Here is a 24,957-nt window from a genome sequence, read left to right on the forward strand (position 1 = left end):
ACCTTCCAGAAGGACAACCATCTCTGCAGCACCACCAATCAGGCCTTCATAGTAGAGTGGCCAGACGGAAGCCATTCCTCAGTAAAAGGCACATGACAGGCAGCTTGGAGTTTGCCAAAAGGCACCTAAAGGACTCTCAGACCATGAGAAAGAAAATTCTCTGGTCTGATGAAACTAAGATTGAACTCTTTGTCCTGAATGCCAAGAGTCACGTCTGGATGAAACCTGGCCCCATCCCTACGGTGAAGCATGGTGGTGGCAGCATCATGCTGGGGGGGATGTTTTTTAGCGGCAGGGACTGGGAGACAAGTCAGGAAAGAGGGAAAGATGAATAGAGCAAAGCAAAAAGAGATCCTTGATGAAAACCTGCTCCAGAGCACTCAGGATCTAAGACTGGGGTGAAGGTTCAACTTCCAATAGGACAACGACCCTAAGCACACAGCCAAGACAACGCAGGAGTGGCTTCTGGACATGTCTCTGAATCTCCTTAAGTGGCCTTAAACCTGATCGAACATCTCTGAAAATAGCTGTGCAGCAACGCTCCCCATCCAACCTGACAGAGCTTGAGAAGATCTGGAGACAAGAATGGGAGAAACTCCCCAAATACAGGTGTGCTAAGCTTGTAGCGTCATATCCAAGACAGCGCAAGGCTGTAATTGCTTCTAAAGGTGCTTCAAAAAAGTACTGAGTAAAGATCTGAATACTTTTGTAAATGTGATATTTTTTTATAAATGTGCAAAAAGGTTAAAAAAAACTGTTTTTTGGGGTATTGTGTGTCGATTGATGAGGGAAAAAAAATATTTATTCAATTTTAGAATAAGGCTGTAACGTAACAAATGTGGAAAAAGTCAAAGGGTCTGAATGTTTTCCGAACGCACTGTACCTCTATTGAAACATAGGCTGTAACTCCAATTTAATTGGCAGAGCAGACTCTTTGGTGTTTGTCCCAACATTTTACCCTAGCAATGCATTATGAGTAATGACACATGGAAATATATCCACAGGGAAAAGCACACACAGGATATCAAAGTTATATGCTTAGTATTTTCATTGAGAGCCATCACATAAACACCATGGTCATGTGATGGCTCTAAATATATTTAAATACTCTGCATATAACTTTGATATCCTGCGTGTGTTTTTCCCTGTAGATACATTTTTACATTGACTCTTTTTGGAATTAGCACCGCAAACATCTACTTGGAACAATTTATTATAATCCTGGCTGCAAGGACTTGTGTTTGAAGTTCTGAAATGCGGGCAAAATGTCCTGGATAGTGTAATGGTGTCATACCTCATTTTTCAGCAAATATTGTCTTTAGCAAACTAAGTGAGCGTACTACTGTCATTACTAGGCATGTGCATCTTCCCCTTTTCAAGATGATTCTATACGTATCTAGATACATGGGCTCCTTACGATACAGGAACGATATGTTTAGATGCACTTACATTGCACTAACATTTTCCATTCTAAATTAAAATCTGCTGCTGATGGAGTGGGCCTCTCTGAGCTGGATCTGTATGAGCTGACATTTCTGTGTGTGTGTGTGTGTGTGTGTGTGTGTGTGTGTGTGTGTGTGTGTGTGTGTGTGTGTGTGTGTGTGTGTGTGTGTGTGTGTGTGTGTGTGTGTGTGTGTGTGTGTGTGTGTGTGTGTGTGTGTGTGTGTGTGTGTACATTATGTATGTCTATGGTGTATGTAGGCATCTGAGCTGAGCCATAAGGGTGACTGGGCATCTACCATCTCACTATCAGATTAGGGGGGGTGTGTATGTATTTGTCATTTTTGCAGATTAAGTGTTTGAGCTAGTAATGTATTAATATTTACCTTAAGAAAGGAACTACAGTATGACATAGCAGATGAATATATAGTGTAACCGGTGTGAAATGGCTAACTAGTTAGTGATGTGCGCTAGTAGCGTTTCAATCGGTGACGTTTCCTGTTTCCTTTGCTCTGCAAGGGCTGCAGCTTTTGTGGAGCGATAGGTAACGATGCTTCGTGTGAGACAGTTCATGTTGATGTGTTCAGAGAGTCTTGGTTCAAGCCCAGAAACAATGTTACAATAGCACAATTTTGGAATTCACCCCCGTCACCATAATCAAATGGTTTTCACCGCTTGGAAGTTTTTACATAATGAGCTTCTTAGCTCTTGCTGCTTCGGCCATGCAGTGCGGCTCGCAAAAGTGATAGCTGTCCTCGTTATGTAATTATAACCTTTACCCTGTATATCTATAAATGACCATATACACTGATTGTTTAAAGCAAAAATACCAAAGCTATTGCTGATGTTGAACCTGAACAATTGAAATAAAGTCGAATGTAAGCCCCGATCAGCAGGTCTAGCCTGATGAGTGTTGTCTCCAGTGGCTTAGCCTACTTTTATTCCAGTAAAACACAATTTTCAACAGCGCATTTGATAACAACAACCTAGCAAATTACAATGTTTGTCACTCAACTAATAACACCTAGTTTTGCATAAACCATGTTACAAGCATTTGAAGGCTGAAGGTGCTGCGTATATGTGCAAGATCAGGAATAGGCCTACCTCTCTTTGGTCAGTGTGTGAAGCTGGGCACAGTGCACAGTTTGACTAGGCTACTGTTATCGCCTGGGGTTGTTTGGCATGCAAAATGACTGTCAACGCAGTAACATGTTAAGTTTGACACTGAAGGACAGGATGCATCAGTTGTCACAAAAGTGCTCCCGAGTGGCGCAGCGATCTAAGGCACTGCATCTTCAGTGCTAGAGGCGTCACTACAGACACCCTGGTTTGAATCCAGGCTGTATCACAACTGGACGTGATTGGGAGTCCCATAGGGCGGCGCACAATTGGCCCAGCATTGTCCGGGTTTGGCCAGCGTAGGCTGTCATTGTAAATAAGAATTTGTTCTTAACTGACTTGCCTAGTTAAATAAAAAAAGATGAGAGGCATTTTTGGAAGGTAGAAAGAAAGTAATATGAGCAACAACAAAAAAGGTGAATTGATAATGTTTCAATATATTTTCTGACCGGTGTATGCTGCATTTGGATCGATTTGGGGTCCCACTAACCGATGCGCTCATATCCAATGTGTATTGGTGAATCGTTACATCCCTAGTCATTACTACATGATACTAGGCAAATCACAAATACTTGCTACGCCTACTAAATAGTATGGCGGTATGTGATTGAAATCAGAGCAATGATCTAGCAGACATGCCTCGTTTTGAGTGGGATATGTCAGCGGTAACATTGTTGATACATGGCCCCTTCCACAAATTTGCTGCAATGTGACTTGCAGAGCAGACTCCATTAGTAATGTGAATTTGGTGTCGCACTCTTTTGGCCATGCATTCTGAACAGCCAATTTTTGTAAAGTACATACTTGTTGTAATGTTTTTGTAATGTATTTTGTTCCCCAATGGCTTCACTTTACACTTAAAAGTGTACACTATAAAGAGTAAAACAAAGTATAGGGTGATTCCACTCTAGTGGGACAGGAAAATATAGTTTACACTGGAACATTTCTGCGGGGACTTGCTTCCATTCAGCCACAAGCATTAGTGCACTGGGGCATTGTCTTGATGAAATAGGAAAGGTCCTTCCCCAAACTGTTGCCACAAAGTTGGAAGCACAGAATCATCTAGAATGTCATTGTATGCTGTAACATTAAGATTTCCCTTCATTGGAACTAAGGGGCCTAGCTTTAACCATGAAAAACACCCCCACACCATTATTCCTCCTCCACCAGACTTTACAGTTGGCACTATGCATTCGGGCAGGTAGCGTTCTCCTGACATCTGCCAATCCCAGATTTTTCCGTCGGACTGACAGATGGTGTAGCGTGATTCATCACTCCAGAGAATGCGTTTCCACTACTCCAAAGTCCAATGGTGACGAGCGTTACACAACTCCAGCCGACACTAGGCATTGCGCATGGTGATCTTAGGCATGTGTGCAGTTCTTGTGCTGAAATCGCTTCCAGGGGCCGTTTGGAACTCGGTAGTGAGTGTTGCAACCAAGGACTAATTTGAAGGGTTGTCTACATACTTGGAGATAGTTTAGTGCCTAATATAAGGTGATGAATACATGTAAAAATGTTCTTTAAATGGTTACCTGATCTTTCATTTATCTCTCGGATATAGGACAGACACTTCAGAATAATTCATTTTTGGTACTGACTGTCTTTTGTTCCATGTGTGTGAATCTGTCTGTTATTCAAAGTGTTTATTTTGGCTAATAGCAGTAACGCTAAATTCAATGTTTCATCCTATAATTTTTTTCAATTTTTTTTATAGCTTAAGGGGTCTAAAAATTCTAAATCAAATAGTTAAATAATCCTTGGTATGACCATCTTAACTCTTTGACGCCCTTGGATGTGACCAATTTATTTTTGGATGCAATGTTCAGACATTCAAAGAAGTGGTGACAGCATAACACAATCATCCAATCCGGAAAATGTTGGCTATATTAGTCCTATCGCTGAATTTGAGCTAACACAAGTGGTCATATTTATCTAACTCTCGGCTGACAGAACCATAATATGAATTAGCTAATATAAATGACTAAATCAAATCAAATCACATTTTATTAGTCACATGCGCCGAAAACAACAGGTGTAGAGCTTACAGTGAAATGCTTACTTATGAGCCCCTGAACAACAATGCAATTAAAAAAAAAATATAAGAATAAGAAATAAAAGTAAGAAGTAATTAAAGAGCAGCAGTAAAATAACAACAGTGAGACTATATACGGGGGGAACCGGTACAGAGTCAATGTGCGAGGGCACCGGTTAGTTGAGGTAATATGTACATGTAGGTAGAGTTATTAAAGTGATAGTCACTTTATAGATGTTAGATGTTAACAACAGAGAGTAACAGCTGTGTAAAGGGGGGGGGGAGGCAATGCAAATAGTCTGGGTGGCCATTTGATTAGATGTTCAGGAGTCTTATGGCCCAGTGTCTTCCGGGTTAGGATTTGGCCGGGTAGGCCGTCATTGTAAATAAGAATTTGTTCTTATCTGACTTGCCTAGTTAAATAAAAAATATTTGTAAAAATAAAAATTTCATCACATCGCGGGTGAGCTCACCATTGATCAAAATAACAAAATTGAGTAAAGCACTTTCTAAAAATCAAAAGTAATTCGAAGATGGGTAGTTTGTGCGCACCGCCATATCTGTTATATCGGGTCAACCAAAGATAAGAAGAGGAAACAAGATGACTTTGGTCTGTTTTCAGTACGCATGTTGAAGGGGGTGTGTTGTCTACCATCATTCACTTCCCTTCATTCACTTCCGGAAGATTACTCGAAAGATGAGTGAACCATCCCTCATCTCATTTTGTTATAACATCTTTGGTCTGACATTTACGTGACACCCAGAATGCATCGTATAATGTCAACAAATATGGCACCACACATAGCTGGCAAATAGCTTAGCATTAGCTCATCATAATCAGTAGAACCTTCAAGAAATATTTTACAAACATCATATGTGTCCCTTACAACCTATACAAGAATTAGATTTTTTTTTAACCGGGCAAATCAGTTAAGAACAAATTCTTATTCACAATGACAACCTACCGGGGAACAGTGGGTTAACTGCCTTGTTCAGGGACAGAACAACAGATTTTTACTTTGTCAGCTTGGGGATTTGAGCCAACAACCTTTCGGTTACTGGCTCAACACTCTAACCACTAGGCTACCTGCTACCCCAGAAATCCCAGAAATCCATGATTTGTCATCAGTACTTGAAAACATGTAAATAAATTATGCTCCATACATACACTACTGGTCAAAAGTTTTAAAACACCTACTCATTCAAGGGTTTTTCTTTATTTGTACTATTTTCTACATTGTAGAATAGTAGTGAAGACATCAAAAGTATGAAATAACACACATGGAATCATGTAGTAACCACAAAAGTGTTTAAAAAAAGTGTTTAACAAATCAAAATATATTTTATATTTGAGATTCTTCAAAGTAGCCACCCTTTGCCTTGATGACAACTTTGCAAACTCTTGGCATTCTCTCAACCAGCTTCACCTGTAATGCTTTTCCAAAAGTCTTGAAGGAGTTCCCACATATGCTGAACACTTGTTGGCTGATTTTCCTTCACTCTGCAGTCCGGCTCATCCCAAATCATTTCAATTTGGTTGAGGTCGGGTGATTGTGGAGGCCAGGTCACCTGATGCAGCACTCCATTACTCTCCTTCTTGGTAAAATAGCCCTTACACAGCCTGGAGGTGTGTTGGGTCATTGTCCTGTTGAAAAACAAATTATAGTCCCACTAAGCCTAAACCAGATGGGATGGCGTATTGCTTCGGAATGCTGTGGTAGCCATGCTGGTTAAGTGTGCCTTGAATTCTAAATAAATCACAGACAGTGTCACCAGCAAAGCAACCCCACACCATAACACCTCCTCCTCCATGCTTTACAGTGGGAAATACAAATGTGGAGATCATCACAAAGACACAGCGGATGGAACCAAAAATCTCCTATTTGGACTCCAGACCAAAGGACAAATTTCCACAGGCCTAATGTCCATTGCTCGTGTTTCTTGGCCCAAGCAAGTCGCATCTTCTTATTGGTGTCCTTTAGTAGTGGTTTCTTTGCAGCAATTCGACCATGAAGGCCTGATTCAAACAGTCTCCTCTGAACAGTTGATGTTGAGATGTTTGTTACTTGAACTCTGTGAAGCATATATTTGGGCTGCAATTTCTGAGGCTGGTAACTCTAGTGAACTTATCCTCTGCAGCAAAGGTAACTCTGGGTCTTCCTTTCCTGTGTCGGTCCTCATGAGAGCCAGTTTCATCATAACGCTTGATGGTTTTTGCGACTGCACTTCAAGAAACTTTCAAAGTTCTTGAAATGTTCCATATTAAAGTAATGATCTTCTGTATAACCCCCTACCTTGTCACAACACAACTGATTGGCTCAAACGCCTTAAGAAGGAAAGAAATTCCACAAATTAACTTTTAGCAAGGCACACCTGTTAATTGAAATGCATTCCATGTGACTACCTCATGAAGCTGGTTGAGAGAATGACAAGAGTGTGCAAAGCTGTCATCAAGGCAAAAAGGGTGGCTAATTTGAAGATTGTCAAATATAAAATATACCTTGATTTGTTTAACACTTTTTGGGTTGCTACATGATTCCATATGTGTTATTTCATAGTCTTGATGTCTTCACTATTATTCTACAATGTAGAAAATAGTAAAAAAAAATCAAGAAAAACCCTTGAATGAGTAGGTGTTTTAAAACTTTTGACCGGTAGTGCACATACGGTATGTTACAGAAGAAACGACAAAAGGATATACAGAAAATAAGACACTTACTTTGACTGTAACACACACGTTCAAAGTTATTATTTGTAAGGAAAACAACAATGAAGGCAATGCGAGCGCCAGCCAGAAAATGTGCCAGGGGGGAAAAGTGTGTGCTAGACTGCGCAAACGTCTGCATACTTGATCTGGGAGGTGCTTGGGCACTCATCGAAGAGAAAAGTTTGTCCGGTTCAGCTAAGCCTCAAACATAAGTCGTCCGTAACAGTGAAAGGGCTACTTCCATGTGAACACACCGCAATTCAAAATAATTTAAAATGGACAAGTTGAAATATAGCCTATAGATAAATAGCAGGCAGCGTGTGTCTTGGTTGAGGGCAGCGTGGGCTAACTGTTGTGTAACAATCCCATTTTGGAACAGTGAGTGCATTCTGACATCATGTACATAATGATGGGGCAACCGTTAGAGATATTTATACAACGGGTGTGTCTAATCCTGAATGCTGATTGGTTGAAACTGCATTCCAGACGGTGTCTCGTCCACAAGTTACCACCGGCTAAATCTATGATGTTAATATGCCTATTTACTCTGTTCCATTTGACAGCGCAATCCATTGTCTCATCAGCCCAGCCAGGCACTTCATAAACTTGATCTAACCCTAACCCTACAAAAAGCATCTTGACATTATCTCACATTTCTTTTAGACTAACAATTAGTTTTAAACAGCGGAAATGTAACTTTTTTCTAAGTGCTATGTTTGTTGCATTATTCTAAGCACTGGTTGATGTGTGTTGCTAAGATACAATAACATTTGTATGTGTTTTGCTGGAGACAAATCCAATTTCCCCTTGTTGGATTAATAAAGTTTATTCAATTCAAATCCACATTGGCTTGAAAGGTGTTATGTTATAGAAAAGTAATAGAAAAGCAATTGAATACAAGTGAGCAGCTATTGTAATCCCAGAAGAAGCACTTATACAGCAGTATGACCAATCATGCTACTCCTGCTAGCTGTAAGCATACAGTATACCAAAACAATGGCTGAATATAACTATTAGAATGATATCATATTGGCCTGTAACAATACAGGTCCTACATTGATCCTACTCTGAAATGAGAGTAGGACCAATGCAGAGCTAACTTTGGAATGCTATGTATTCTAGTGGTAAACATAGACACTAAATCAATCCCTGGATATCACTATTAGAATGATATCAGACTGGCCTGTGACAACACTTTACTGCTGAACTCCAAATGTTTGCCAAGACGACTCAACTAAGTGCAGGCTGTGTGAAGTTATGACACCTCTGTCACCAGGATGATACTGCAATGCGAACCTGATAGGCCAAAAATACCTGTCACAACTTTACTACAGCTAGGCTACATCCCAAATGACACCCTATTCCCTATTTAGTGTACTATTTTTGTCCAGGGCCCATACAAGTAATACACTATACAGGGAATAGGGTGCCATTTGGGATGCATACCTAGTCCCACATCACACTTCCTAGCTGCACAGATTGTTCTGCCATGTGAATAGACAACCCCATTCAGAGTCCTTTCTGTCAAATCAGCACCATGGACAGCGGCCAGAGTTATAAACAGAACACCACTCTGCCTGTTATTTCCCCTTCCCCATGAGAATGAAAGAACCTTTTATAATAGTGGACTTAGGTACATTTCAAAACCATTGACTTCCTTTGTGAACATGTGAAAATGAATATTACTTAAATGTATTGTTGTTTATATTATTGTTGGAGTGGGTATCAATATCAAGGCTATTCTAAAGAGTTGAGTCTACAATCTAGGCTAGTCTATAAATTGTAAACATCACAGGTTGTAGTGATATAGCTCTACACCTGTTAACACTCCCAGAAAGTAAACACATATATCTATTAATCTCAGTGAGGTCATAGGATCTGCAAATAGCTTGAATATTTTGTACATACATTCCTTTACTTGAGTGAGTGGCTATTCCATCATCAATAGGTTCGCGGCCTGCACTTTCAGCTATCAATGCTAGTAATTGATAGCACATAACAAACCTGAAACTAGCAAAGTTGTTGTAAAATGTAAATTTCATTTTGGTATTACTAGTTATTATGCTCGTTTATGTTTGCTATGCATAGGTCTACAGTGCTGATTCGCATTTGAAATAGGCTTATTGTCGTTATCTTTACCTCGACATGTAGCTTACTAACTGTACACTGTGAAATGATGAGGAATTTTAGTTAGGCCTAGAGTGTATTGTATTGCATGAACTAATCTCACGTGTAATAATGGACATGGCGGAAACAGTCTTCTAATAACAATAATAAACAGTTATGAAGCATGGGCATTGCAAGTGAGGATTCTGAACGTTGAGAATGTATCATCCGAACTCACCTAGGACGAAAAAGGGTAGCTCGGTGTTTTCTAGATCGTCCACGACAACTATTTCCCCCGGAAAATCATTTCTGACGGAGAACAGAAGCTTGGGCTCGGAGGCCGACGGACTATGCATGATGCTCAGGTCGTTTTCTCTCAAAAACGGCAGCGCAGACACGGTGACGCTTTTCATTTTGCATTCCAAATCTTGGGAATGGTCCTCGTCGGCATTCAAACCTTGAATATTAGCAGCTTTGAAGGTAAGAATCCATGCGAGCGAGAAAAGCAATCTCAGATCCATCATCATGCCTGGCATCACCGCTGCTTCGTATCCCTCTGTTCAAACCAGCTTCACTTCAATACCGGCTGCCTGCAGGAGGAAGAGGAGCAAGGGGGATGCGCTTGCAAAGCACACATTTCCGGATTGTTGCGTGCAGAAAATAAACGCCTCTTATTTCGCATAAATCCCCATATGCTCTGTCACATGGTTAAAGATTATTTGTGATCATTTCAATGCAGTTTAGGAGTGTGCTTGCGGGGAAGGAAAATAAGCGCAGCACTACTGACCCCAATATTGGAATTGTCCACATCAAGCCATTGGTAATTCTGCTTAACTGTCTGTGAGCCCACTAGACTAGTGCAATATGGGATAACGTTAATTGCGCGCCAAAACGTTCATAGAGGTTTATTATAGGCTTCAGTTACAGCATGTATTTATTTAGTCGTCTTTTGAATTTGTATTTGTTGACTACAGTGTAAATATATTTATTAATGAAAAAATATTACACTTTGAATAAGTAGGCATACACGTGTATGCTTAGGCAACAGCAGTATTTGTCTAAAAACATATGAGAGACAAATCTGCATATGCTAAAAGTTAAACACATCATATGAAAATCCTCAAATGAGATCAGACAGTCACCATCTGCCTCCACATATTGTGAGGATTTGCAATGGTCCAAACAAACTGTTAGTATTCATCTGAAAACATCAACCCTATGTTTTATTACAGCATCTGCCTTGTCAATAAACCCAGAGGTAACTCCAGTATGCTAGGTCACCCAAATTGAAAATAGTAAATTATGGATTACCCTACCTTGCTGTCATTGAAACATGAAAAGTAAACAATCAATGAATATCAGGAGGACTGGATGGAATAAACACTGCATAACTCAAACTATCACAGACACCGTGCATATATTAATGCGGTGGTTGCAAGAGACTTGCAAGAGAGTGGAGTCATCAATATTCATAAAGAATAAAGTTTGCATGGGGTTTTGCACAGCCTCTAGTCTGATAACCATGGGAGCAGAAAGAAAGAGAACATCTGAGTTGCAAGTGGCAGGTGCAGAGAGGGAGGGAGGGCACAAAGTCTGGTTCTAAGAATGATCTCCCTGTGTAATCTTGAGCTCCTTCCAGCATTCAAGCAAGGCTTTAGCAAACTGTATAGCGGTTCTGTGATTAAATGCCACACAATTTATTTCCAACTGTGACCTGCACCATAATTGAGCTCTCAGGGTGGGAAAGAGCAAGACAGCACCATCACCATTACAATCGCAATCTCTGGTTCTATGATATCCCTTATTTTTGGGTGATCTTTCAGCAGCACATGTCTCATTGGCATGTTATTGCGGTCTCCAGTGTCTACTATACGTCCCAAATGGCACCCTATTTCCTATATAGTTCACTACTTTTGACTAGAGCCCTATGGGCCCTTGTCAAACGTAGTCTACTATAAAGGGAAAAGGGTGCCATTTGGGACATAGACAGTTTGTGGATTATTGTTGTCCTCATATTGAAACACCCCTGAGATGAGCAACACCAGCATCAGGTTTTATTTTCTTCAATAACACTCTGGAGTGTCATGTATCCAGTAATTAAGAGAGATTTAGTTATTGAAATGGTTCATCAGTAAAAATACATCTGGGAGACTAAAATACTTTTTTTTCCAATCTAGGAATTACTCATTTGTGTGCTTGCTATAATGAGCTAATTTGATTTCATGCTCAAACCCTTACCTATACAGTAGACTCATAGAAAACACCCGGTTGTTTACATGGTTCATTTTGAATGCCAAAAACATTAGGTGTGCTTCATTTGCTATCAAACCCACATCTACACCTCAACTTCTTCACATACTGGGCATGTAAAATGTGTGCCCTACAGTTAAAGTATCTAGCTGAAAATCTACATACAGTGCCTTCAGAAAGTAATCTACTTATTTACACAAGTATTCAGAACCTTTGATATGAGGTTCGAAATTGAGCTCAGGTGCATGCCGTTTCCATTGATCATCTTTGAGATGTTTCTACAACTTGATTGGAGTCCACATGTGGTAAATTCTATTGATTGGACATGATTTGGGAAGGCACACACCTGTTCTTTATAAGGTCCCACAATTGGCAGTACATGTCAGAGCAAAAACCAAGCCATGAGGTCTAAGGTATTGAGGATTGTGTTGAAACACAGATCTGGGGAAGGGTACCAAAATATTCTGTAGCATTGAAGGTCCCCAAGACCGCAGTTGCCTCATTCTTAAATGGAAGAAGTTTGGAACCACCAAGACTCTTCCTAGATCTGTCCGCCCGGCCAAACTGAGCAATCGGGGGAGAAGGACCTTGGTCAGGGAGGTGATCAAGAACCTGATGGTCAATCTGACAGAGCTTCAGAGTTCCTCTGTGGAGATGGGAGAACCTTCCAGAAGGACAACCATCTCTGCAGCACTCCACCAATCAGGCCTTCATGGTAGAGTGGCCTAAAGGCCCCTAAAGAGTCTCAGACCATGAGAAACAAAATTCTCTGGTCTGATGAAAACAAGATTGAATTCTTGAGGAAAAAAATAAATGTTATACATTTTAGAATAAGGCGGTAACGTAACAAAATGTGGAATAAGTCAACGGGTCTGAATACTTTCCAAATGCACTGTATAACCACAATTTCCTATGGGTCTTGAACTATTTTGGAATAAAATAAGCTAAATCCTTGAAATACCTAAAAATAAGGATAGAACTGAATTCGGTATTTCAGATCCTTAACCATATTCACCAGAATATGTTTGAGTTTTATGTGATTGACATTCCATGACCCTAACCCTCTACTGCACACATTTAGGTTTTTCATGAAAAATAATATTCCATCATATTTTTGGAAGTTTTAAGCTTTCTGATAATGTATCAATAATACAAATATATCACTATAACCCCCTACACCTCAGGGCAACACTGTGGCATAAGGGTACTAAAACACCAAGGAAAATCTGATATTTTCAGAACTTCTACTAAGTAGAATATAGCAGAAAAAATAACTGTTTTTTCATAAAATACAAGTTGGGCATAAACTAGCATTTCACTGCCTCTCAAACCTGATTCTGGGGTCCATTCTTCCTCGCTGTCACTGTCTTAAAGCTCACTGTCCTCAGTATCAGAGGGTATGATTCTAACTGCTCAATTAGGCTACTTTAGCCGATAGAATGTCCCTGTGTCCATTGCCTGTGAGTGTCAGTGAATATTTTGGCAAAAACATTGACAAAGGCCATCATTTAACATAATTGTACATGTTTTTCACTGAACATGACATTGCCCTGAAAAGTAGCCTAACTGCACAACGTTGCCCTGAGGCAACACAAAAGGGTAGCCTAACTGCACAACGTTGCCCTGAGGCAACAAAAATAAAACTTATTTTTTTGAATATATATCAAAACGAAATATGTTAAAAACCTATCAAATATTCTTCTTTGTAGGTGCTTACACAAGTACATATTTTTAATTGTCAAGTTCTCTATTTCAACATGCAAAATAATGAAATGTAGCTGACCCTTTGCTCACACCATGTGATCACGTCGCTCTGTTTCCTGAAGAAAAAAAAGCCCTGCCCCAATTGTTACATCATACCAACTTCTGCATCTCATTGGATTGTTTAAATAATAATAAGGGGGGTGAGGGGCAATAAGATGTCCTGTTGCCTGAGGGCAACGATGTGCAGTAGAGGGTTAAGAATCACCCTCACTTTGAGTAGCAACTGGAAAAAGAGAATATAGGCAAATAAAGTATTTGACTAAGATGGTTATAATTGGGTGATGATGAGACCAATAATGCCACAATGATAACATGCGAGATTAATTCATTTGAGTGAACTCTACAACCATTTTAAGTTCTAGTCTACACTACATTTTTAAACTGGATCGGCCCATTGCGGCAGAGCCTGTAACAAAAATAATGAAAGCCTATAGTTACAGCAATTCCTGGACAATAGATGACTGCTAAAATCAAATATACCAAATGTGAGTCGACTAGCTCTTTAAACAGGGTCCACATTCAAAACGGAAGCCTGTCAGCTTCTTCTCAAGAGATTGTACCTTTGGAATTTTTTATATGTCAACTTCAGAAGACAAATTGCAGTAGGATACATCTGCCACATGGCATCCCAGGATAGATTACCTGAGTCTCTAAGCGGCCCACGCTCAGAGTGTAGAGGTGGGCAAGAACTCCCTTAAACGCACCACAAAGGCCTGACCTTCTAGTTATAGGCATGATCACCCCCTTGGGCCAAAAGGATCTGGCAAGGTAATGTATAGTTGGCATGTAAAACGATGCCACAAGAAGCACAAAGATCAGAAGGCTTGTGTATCCTAAAGTTTGACCATCTGTGGCTTATTGGCTGTCATTAAGGTTTCTAATTTGGGGGTGACTTGGGAATTAGCCAAATGAGGGTAGAAAATTACCCAGCTCCCTCTGAGATGTTGTGGACATATTTACACCTTAATTGTCTTTGTCTTATTGCCATGACATTGGGAGGCCGAGAGACCAAGGAGTTGTGGGCGTTCACACAAGCTTGTTGTGTTTGTTACATTATCTATTCGAGGAAATAGCCCTACAGCCACACTTACAGTGTTGTGTTTATCAAGTCAATTCATAAGTTAAATAAAAATACCTCCATTTATGTTAATTGAAATGACTGTGGCTTGACTTTAACACCTTAATGTGAAATATCACACATTTAGAAAACTAGCACAGACAGTTCAGGGAAACATTACAGTTTAAAAAAGATATTGCTATGCAAGGAGGAGGAGACATACTGTACATATGTAACAAAAATACCACAGAAATGCTCCAAGCCCAAACTGAGCTTGAGCTTATTTTATCAAGGCCAAGAAGGTAAAACAATTTACATTCTAAAAATATTCTGAAAATATATATTTAGAGCCAAAAAGATCAGAGAATGGGGGATATCATGTAATACATTAATATTATCTGGCTATCATGACTACACTGAACAAAAATATAAACGCAACATGTAATAATTTCAAAGATTTTACTGAGTTACAGTTCATATAAGGAAATCAGTCAGATAAAATAAATAAATTAGGCCCTAATCTATGGATTTCACATGACTGGGAATGCAGATATGCATCTGTTGGTTACAGATACCTTAAAAAAAGTAGGGGTGTGGATCAGAAAACCAGTCAGTATCTGATGTGACCACCATTTCCCTTATGGAGCGCGACACATCTCCTTCACATAGAGTTGATCAGGCTGTTGATTGTGGCCTGTGGAATGTTGTCACACTCCTCTTCAATCAGTGGAGGCTCCTCCTCAGAGGAAGGGGAGGACCATTCTCCTCAGTGAATTTCAGAAAATGTTTAACTGTAAACACTTAAAAAGTTATCCTTCACAGATAAAACTATACTAAATATAATCACGTCACCAAATAACTGATTAAAACACACTATCTTGCAAAGGTCTACAGTAGCCTCAACAGCACTCTGTAGGGTAGCACCATGGTGTAGCCGGAGGACAGCTAGCGTCCGTCCTCCTCTGGGTACATTGACTTCAATACAAAACCTAGGAGGCTCATGGTTCTCACCCCCTTCCATAGACTTACACAGTAATTATGACAACTTCCGGAGGATGTCCTCCAGCCTATCCGAGCTTTTTCAGCATGAATTGACATGATGCCCACCCAATCAAAGGATCAGAGAATGAATCTAGTACTGAAAGCATAAGCTACAGCTCGCCAACACTGCAATGCATAAAATGTGGTGTGTAATTGACTCAAAGAGAAAGACAATAGTTGAACAGATTGAACAAATTGAAGGAGACGCAAGAGAGATTGTAATTTTTTTCATTTTCACTTACTTAGCTAGCGAATGCAGCTAACTAGTTTAGTCTACTGAAACACCCTGCTCAAACAGAGGGGATGCTATGACTTTCCAACACAACACTGGAACTCTTCCAAGTCTTGGTAAGCTTTTGGTATTACTAATTTATTGCCACCGGGGCACGCTGGTGTAACTACTTACTAAAGTAGTGGAATGATTGTAGCGGGTTTACTCACGTGTTAGTTATATTAGCTATGCTGACTATTACGTTACTTTAGCTAATATGGTGACAACGATGTAGGCTGTTTGTAGAGGTTTGGCTTGGAAAGGTTTTTCGCCTGTTCACATAGAGCTGATTTGTTGTGCACTGAAGTCCACAAGGGAAAGCAAAGGGAAGAGAAGGAATACAACATGGCTGTTATGAGAGTGAACTCTGTTTTCGCGTGAAGGGTGTATTCATTCTGCCGATTCTGTTGCAAAACGTTTCTTCAACGGAAGCAAACGGAACAAAACGGGGAAAAACATATCTGAATTTGTCCAATAGAAACTCTCGTTTGCAACTGTTGGACTAATAATCAAACCCTGTATCAGCTAGATGCAGGGAGGAGTGTGCAAGGCGGTATTGAATGTCACTGTCTGTCACCTCAAATGTATCTCTCGACCTGTGTGCACCTATGTTGTAAACTTTCATTCATAGACTAGGTTGTAGCAACCTTGTGATGGGTATAGGGACAATTTGAGTATAATTTAGTAGTCTAAACCTATAGCTGTTACATTGAACTGGGTGAATGGAACTGGGTGAATGGAACGGCACTGACCGCCACTGTCTTCAATGGCTATGCGAGGTTGTGGATATTGGCGGGAACTGGAACATGGTGTTGTACACATCGATCCAGAGCATCCCAAACATGCTCAAAGGGTGACATGTCTGGTGAGTATGAAGGCCATGGAAGAACTGGGACATTTTCAGCTTCCAGGAATTGTGTACATATCCTTGCGACATTGGGCTGTGCATTATCATGCTGAAACATGAGGTGATGGTGGCGGATGAATGGCACGACAATGGGCCTCAGGATCTTGTCACGGTATCTCTACATTCAAATTGCCATGGATAAAATGCAATTGTGTTCATTATCCGTAGCTTATTAATGTCATTCTATAACCCCACCGCCACCATGGAGCACTCTGTTCACAATGTTAACATCAGCAAACCGCTCGCCCACACGACGCCATCTGCCCGGTACACTTGAAACCGGGATTCATCCGTGAAAAGCACACTTCTCCAGTGTGCCAGTGGACATCTAAGGTGAGCATTTGCCCACTGAAGTTGCTTACGACGCCGAACTGCAGTCAGGTCAAAACCCTGGTGAGGATGACGAGCACACAGATGAGCTTCCCTGAGACGATTTCTGACAGTTTGTGAAGCAATTCTTCAGTTGTGCAAATCCACAGTTCCATCAGCTATCCGGGTGGCTCAGATGATCCTGCAGTTGAAGAAGCAGGATATGGAGGTCCTGGGCTGGCGTGGTTACACTTGGTCTGCGGTGTTGTGGCCAGTTGGATGTACTGCCAAATTCTTTAAAATGACATTGGAGGTGGCTTATTGTAGAGAAATTAACATTTATCTATCTGGCAACAGCTCTGGTGGACATTCCATGCACATTTTGGAGGGGCCTTTTATTGTCTCCAACAAAAGGTGCACTTGTGTAATGACCATGCTGTTTAGTCAGTTTCTTGATTTGCCAAACCTGTCAGGTGGATGGATTATCTTGGCATAGGAGAAATGGTCACTAACAGGGATGTAAACAAATTTGTGCACAAACTTTTTGGTCCGTATGGAACATTTCTGGGATCTTGTAGTTCAGCTCATGAAACATGGGACCAACACTTTACAAATTACGTTTACATTTTTGTTCAGTGTAGTTTATGCTTCGGAAAGGCTCCAGCTGTCCAATACATAAACATCCTTAAAACTTCTTGTCAATACGGGGGCGCTGTTTTCACTTTGGAAAAAATCGTGCCCAAATGAAAAGGCCTCGTACTCTTTTCTAGATCATACAATATGCATATTATTATTACTATTGGATAGAAAACACTCTCAAGTTTCTAAAACTGTTTGAATTATATCTGTGAGTAAAACAGAACTCATTTTGCAGCAAACTTCCATACAGGAAGTGAAAAATCTGAAAACGAGGCTCTGTTTCAGGGCCTGCCTATTCAACTGGCTTTTATTTATCGATATGCTTGCACTTCATACGCCTTCCACTAGATGTCAAAGGCAGTGGAAGGTGGAATGGGGTGTCTAGCTTGATCTGAGGTCGAATGAGAGCTTTTGGAGTGACAGGTTCGGAATTTTCTTTGTCTTCTAAGGCGCGCGGCGGAGCTCGACACTGTCTTCTGAAAAGCGTTCGGTTTACACGGCGAATATCTCCGGCTCTGATTTTATTTGATACATGTGATAATAACATCATAAAGTAGGTTTTTTCAACCGAGTTTTATCAGTTTAGTCAACGTTTATTGGGACTTTTGGAGTTTTCCGTTCTTTGCGTCAAGAGAGGATGGGAATGTTAGCAACCTTGGCTAGCATTGTGGCGCGAATTCGACAGAAGAAATGGACATTCTAAAACCAAACAATGATTTATTCTGGACCAAGGACTCCTTGTAAAACATTCTGATGGAAGCTCAGCAAAAGTAAAAAACATTTATGATGTTATTTCGTATTTCTGTGTAAAATGTTGAGTCCTATTCTCCGCCGTTTTGGTGAGCGCTGTCTCGCAATAACGCAAGCTGTATGTTATGGTAAAGTTATTTTAAAAAATCTAACACAGCGGTTGCATTAAGAACCAGCGTATCTTTCATTTGCCATACAACAAGTATTTTTATGTAAAGTTTTTGATGAGTTCTTTGGTCAGATTAGGTGAGTGTCCAAAATATCTCCGGAGATTCTGGTGAATCGATGCTACGTATTCACAATGTATAACCAGGATTTGTAGCTATAAATATGCACATTTTCGAACAAAACATAATTGTATTGTATAACATGATGTTATAAGACAGTCATCTGATGAAGTTGTCCAAAGGTTAGTGATTAATTTTATATCTTTTGCTGGTTTTTGCGAAAGCTACCTTTGCGGTGAATAAATGCGTTTGTGTGTTTGGCTATTGTGGTAAGCTAATACAATTCTATATTGTGTTTTCGCTGTAAAACACTTAAAAAATCGGAAATATTGGCTGGATTCACAAGATGTTTATCTTTCATTTGCTGTATTGGACTTGTGATTTCATGAAACTTATATTATATGATATCTCTGTCCCGTTAGGCTAGGCTATGCTAGTCAGCTTTTTCGATGAGGAGGATCCCGGATCCGAGAGAGAGAAGCGGTAGAGGTTTTAACAGTTCTAAACAAATATATGGAAAAGATGTGGGTGGATACAAAAGACAAATACAGTGCCTTGCAAAAGTATTCATCCCCCTTGGTGTTTTTCCTATTTTGTTGCATTACAACCTGAAATGTAACTGTATTTTTATTTGGATTTCATGTCATGAACATACACAAAATAGTCAAAATTGGTGAAGTGAAATTTAAAAACATAATTGTTTAAAAGAAATGTAAACAGAAAAGTGCTGTATTCACCCCCTTTGCTATGAAGCCCCTAAATAAGATCTGGTGCAACCAATTACCTTCAAAAGTCACATAATTAGTTAAATAAAGTCCACCTGTGTGCAATCTAAGTGTCAAGTGATCTGTCACATGATCTCAGTATATATACACCTGTTCTGAAAGGCCCCAGAGTCTGCAACACCACTAAGCAAGGGGCACCACCAAGCAAGCGACACCATGAACACCAAGGAGCTCTCCAAACAGGTCAGGGAAAAAGTTGTGGAGAAGTACAGATCAGGGTTGGGTTATAAAAAAAATATCAGAAACTTTGAACATTCCACAGAGCACTATAAAATCTATTATTAAAGAATGGAAAGAATATGGCACCACAACAAACCTGCCAAGAGAGGGCCGCCCACCAAAACTCACAGGCCAGGCAAGGAGGGCATTAATCAGAGAGGCAACAAAGAGACCAAAGATAACCCTGAAGGAGCTGCAAAGCTCCACAGTGGCGACTGGAGTATCTGTCCATTGGACTACTTTAAGCCGTACACTCCACAGAGCTGGGCTTTATGGAAGAGTGGCCAGAAAAAAGCCATTACTTAAAGAAAAAAATAAGCAAACATGTTTGGTGTTCGCCAAAAGGCACGTGGGAGACTCCCCAAACATATGGAAGAAGGTACTCTGGTCAGATGAGACTAAAATTGAGCTTTTTGGCCATCAAGGAAAAAACGCTATGTCTGGCGCAAGCCCAACACCTCTCATCACCCCGAGAACACCATCCCCAGAGTGAAGCATGGTGGTGGCAGCATCATTCTGTGGGGATGTTTTTCATCGGCAGGGACTGGGAAACTGGTCAGAATTGGAGGAATGGTGGATGGCGCTAAATACAGGGAAATTCTTGAGGGAAACCTGTTTGTCTTCCAGACATTTGAGACTGGGACGGAGGTTCACCTTCCAGCAGGACAATGACCCTAAGCATACTGCTAAAGCAACACTTGAGTGGTTTAAGGGGAAACATTTAAATGTCTTGGAATTGCCTAGTCAAAGGCAATTCAATCTAATTCTAATCTAATAATCTCAATCTAATTGAGAATCTGTGGTATGATTTAAAGATTGCTGGACACCAGCAGAACCCATCCAACTTGAAGGAGCTGGAGCAGTTTTGCCTTGAATAATGGGCAAAAATGCCAGTGGCTAAATGTGCCAAGCTTATAAAGACATACCCCAAGAGACTTGCAGCTGTAATTGCTGCAAAAGGTGGCTCTACAAAGGATTGACTTTGGGGGGGTGAATAGTTATGCACGCTCAAGTTATGAGTTTTCTTTTGTCTTATTTCTTGTTTGTTTCACAATAAAAATATTTTGCATCTTCAAAGTGGTAGGCATGTTGTGTAAATCAAATGATACAAACCCCCAAAAAATCTATTTTAATTCCAGGTTGTAAGGCAACAAAATATGAAAAATGCCAAGGCGGGTGAATACTTTCGCAAGCCACTTTATATCCCTTTGATTTCAATGTCAACAGTTCACTTCCTCCCATCAAACCTACTACACATCTCTGCTTTAATCCCTCATTTGTTTATGGGAAAAGTGTTCATTTCCAAAGCAGCACTGATCCAACACCATCTTTATTGGGCTGTCTCCTTGTACTGCCCACACAAGACTTATAATAATTTTGTCAAACCATCTCCCCAAAGCTGGCATGATGTAGTTTTTAATCTGTTGTTGAACTGCAGTTGCCTCAGAACACCTCATTCTCTGATTACACTAGCACACTACTGTATGCCTGGGAGCTGGGAATCTGGAAAACTCAACATGCACATTTGCATGCACTCTTCAAACGCTGATCCGTCAAAGTAACAGTAGGCTTTTGTCTGACAAGATTTGACTTTTCTGATGTATTGCTTAAAGAGGGAGATGTACACTATCTCCCTTCAGAAACTAGGGACTTCATCAGTATGAATTCAGTTTGCCGGGAGTCACAACAAATTTGTAACACATAAATTTGACTAAAGCGTTGGGAGAAGCATTTCTCTTTCATTAGCCACGCTGTCCCTTCAGGCTTACAGAGCTCGGTCTATCCTCTCCTCTGCTTCCCCAACCCTCAGCCTTCCAACTCCCCACTCTCCCTCTATCTCGCTCTCCTCTTTTCTCATCTCCCTTTCCTTCCCTCTACATAGCATTATCACCTCCTCCTCCCTTTCCTCTGTTCTCAGCTCAGCCAATCAAGGGCCAGGAGGCGTGGCAACAAGAATCAGTCTGGCAGAGCTTGTTGAAAAGAAAGAGATGCTTTCCGACTCAGAGCAGCAGCACTCCTCAGTCTAGGGCTCAACCGATGTGCTGGTCTTGACAGTGAGTGATGACTGTGGCAGGGGCAGCTGAGGCTTAGCTGTGTGGCTCACAGAAAAAGGTGCAAATTGGATGTCTCTGCTTTGGTAGCAGGTGCAGGCTCTTTATTGAAGGGAGAGTTGCCTAAAAGGGAAGAGTGATATTTTGTGTGGATTTTATTCTGCTTCTGCTGACTGCTCCACCATATCTTATCATTATGACCTGGAGGACTGGGGGACACTGGCACCTTTGACTTTTTTCTCTTTCTGAAATCCCTTCAAGATATATGCTTAGTTTTGAATGAAGTTTTGTTTGTTTTTGACTATTATCTCAAGCTGAATATACACTGTAGTGTTGTGGACTTTACATTATCATAGGGGCACCTTTGGACCCCAACTTGCAACCAACGTTTACTGACTTGGCTATAGAAGTGAGAGGACAATGCCTGGATTATCCTATAATAAGTGACTCTGTAACTTGCCAGTGGGAAGCTGCAAGTGAAATAGGGACTGGAGGCTGTCGGTTGGCTGCTGGCTGCATTCCACCAGTTTGGCTGAAGACTGTAAGGGTCCTGACAACCTTCACTAGCTGGTAGGATACACGCACACCGAGAGAAACAGCAGGATCGCACTTCACATTCTGGGTGAGATATATGCTATTGCTTGCCTTGCTGCTATAATAAGGAGTACTGTGTATTAGAGTGCCTGAGTATTGACATTACAATTTGCACAGTGACCCGGCATGTACCTCTATGTATTGTCGCGTATTGTTTATAATGTTGGGTTGAGTTAGTAGTCTGATTGTGTTTTCATCCAAAGAGGTTGTACATTCATGATCAACCTGTCATTTTTAAACTTCAGATGTTCGCTTAGTTTACTCTTAAATTATCTTCTTAAATTATTACTGTGGTGTTATGTTACTGTGGTGTTATGATGCTGAATTATTGGCTTGTTTAATTTGTATCCCGTTTTTTGTTTGTCATTTTAACTGTTCTTATTTAATGGGGTTTCCCTTGTAGACTGTGATACAGGATGACTTTTGATGTGTATAGGCAACTATAGGATTTGTGAATATGATGTTTTATACATGCTCCTCAGTGAATTTGCATTCAGTTCGTAAGCATCTCTAACTAGGCTTACTCAGTCCAGAGCTCACACTGCCTGAGCCCTAGGGTACAGTACATTGGAGCTTGAGCAGAGGAGGGGGGAGGGGGGGATTCAAGACATCACTGCAACATCATTGGAGGTGTCATTAAAACTTGAGATGCTGGCCAGTGCTTTACACTTCCTGGCCAAGTGAAACATTTTCAGCAAGTCATAAAAAAATGTTTACTAAAAAGCTTGAGAGATTTAACAAAACCACCCCACAGCCTTTGTTGTTCACTGCATGGGTTTGCCTCCTCACTGTGTGAGACTTCTGCATGGGCATGGTGGAAGGAAAGGATGAGGCAGTGTGTAGGACAGTGCTTCCTCCTAGTTATGGCCATGTGTCTCGATAAAAGGCCACAGGCAGCACTACCAGAGTAGCAGGGAAGAAGTGGGCACTAGTATGCGCAATCAGTCTATTGTTTCACATATGTTCATGAATCCTCTTTTCACAATGTGATTTTGGCAGACTAGAATCATGCTGACATTTCAATCGGAGGAGGGGGTATTTAATGCCATTTTCCACCAAATATGAAGCAGCTTCCTTTTTATCTAATCCGTTGAGGAAAATGTGTAAGCTGCTTCAGTGTATTTTGTAAGACTAAGCTGTTGGTTCTGGGCAATTCGTATTTGAGGAGTGGATTCCTGGTGTTTGTTATAAGTATCTGTAAACAGTGATGAATACGTCTGTCTCCCTTGACTTTTACTTTTCACAAAGAAAGAGGTGGGAGATAGAGAACATAAATATACTGTGATAAGATTCCATGTTTCTTTACTACAATGTGTCTCTGAGGGAGGTTGTGTCTCTGAGGGAGGTTGTGTCTCTGAGGGAGGTTGTGTCTCTGAGGGAGGTTGTGTCTCTGAGGGAGGTTGTGTCTCTGAGGGAGGTTGTGTCTCTGAGGGAGGTTGTGTCTCTGAGGGAGGTTGTGTCTCTGAGGGAGATTGTGTCTCTGAGGGAGGTTGTGTCTCTGAGGGAGGTTGTGTCTCTGAGGGAGGTTGTGTCTCTGAGGGAGGTTGTGTCTGTTTTGTCCTCTATTTCCATCCTTCTTTTATTGGACATCAAATCAACATACATAGAAGGGGTTTGCTCCATCCAGTAAGCAGCAACAACTAGTCAGCTTCTTTAAATTCCTTGTGGAGAGAGAGACTTGCTCACATCCCTCATTCTTCCAACAGTTGGGAAGGGAGAGGCAGGTTCCAGACATTTCTACTCCTATTTCTCACCTACAGAGGGAGCAGAGTACAACACATCATTTTAGATGATCTGCCTCCAGCAGTAAGCTATTCTTGAGCTCACCATTTTTTTATATGCAGTCTGAGGCATGTTTAATGCATGGTTGAACAATCTTAGAGACTTTTAGAGCAGGATGTGTGCAATGTTTATAAGTAAAAGTATTGATTTCATTATTGAACACCATCACAGGATAGATTAATTTGACTTGACATCCAAACCATCCATGGATTTTCACTGTTACTGTCAGGGGATATTTAATCCCCTAAACCGTACAGGTTATAATGCAGAAATCTTGACCCAGTTGATTGTTCTTTTACTTGAAGCACTTTGGTGAACCATAAAGCAAGTTATCTAACTACAGTTCTGTATGTGATTAGATGGGATAACATGACATATAGTAATAGTGTGGATGTGCGTGAGCTTGCAGGTTTTGAAAGTGTATCCTAGTGCTCCAAAATGTATGAACGTTTAATCAGTAGTCAGGCTTAGTACAGTACATGCAGAGTAGCCTAGCACAGCTGTATTTACAGTTAAGCACGCTAATTTATTCGCTCTATCTTTATTTTGTTCAACGTACTCATGCATGCAGTGTAGAAAGCATGAATGTCAATCTTACTTCAGAACCGAGGACTCTAGAGTAGAATATATAGGATTTTTTTCCCAAAGAGAAAAAAAGTTTGCAGTGAAAGAAAGAAAGAATCTCATGTGTATTTTAATCATTTGAGTGTGAAAATGGTCGACAGGCTTTTGATCTCGATCAATCAATGTTGGTTAATTATTAAAGCACTCAAGACAAAAAAATGCCAGGCTGAAATTTGAAACTTGAAAAAAATTATCCAAACAAGGTTGAAACTAAGGACAGTTTTGGGGGGATGAATTGGAAAAGGACATGAATCAGCAGTCCATAACACAGGCTACTTAT

General features: G+C 40.6%; 2 protein-coding genes across 8 annotated transcripts in view; one reads left to right on the forward strand and one right to left on the reverse strand.

The window, feature by feature from the left end:
* LOC139550800 (astrotactin-1-like) overlaps nt 1-10,208 on the reverse strand; it is a 261,506-nt gene extending 251,298 nt beyond the window's left edge. For 4 of the 7 annotated variants that reach the window (XM_071361967.1, XM_071361966.1, XM_071361965.1 and 1 more), the window contains exon 1: nt 9,646-10,207. In XM_071361967.1, the coding sequence (XP_071218068.1) occupies nt 9,646-9,943 (298 nt within the window). In that variant the 5' untranslated portion in view covers nt 9,944-10,207. Of the gene's footprint in view, nt 1-9,645 lie in introns of all 7 variants that reach the window. The other 3 variants (XM_071361962.1, XM_071361963.1, XM_071361961.1) reach the window with 1 other exon arrangement.
* An 11,423-nt stretch (nt 10,209-21,631) lies between these two features.
* Nucleotides 21,632-24,957, forward strand: part of LOC139550811 (BMP/retinoic acid-inducible neural-specific protein 3-like) — a 94,335-nt gene continuing 91,009 nt past the window's right edge. Inside the window, exon 1 of the mRNA XM_071361982.1 lies at nt 21,632-22,299. The gene's annotated coding sequence lies outside the window, so the exon portion shown is untranslated. The remainder of the gene's footprint in view (nt 22,300-24,957) is intronic.

The sequence above is a fragment of the Salvelinus alpinus genome, chromosome 23 (assembly GCF_045679555.1).
Source record: "Salvelinus alpinus chromosome 23, SLU_Salpinus.1, whole genome shotgun sequence".
Lineage (NCBI taxonomy): Eukaryota > Metazoa > Chordata > Actinopteri > Salmoniformes > Salmonidae > Salvelinus > Salvelinus alpinus.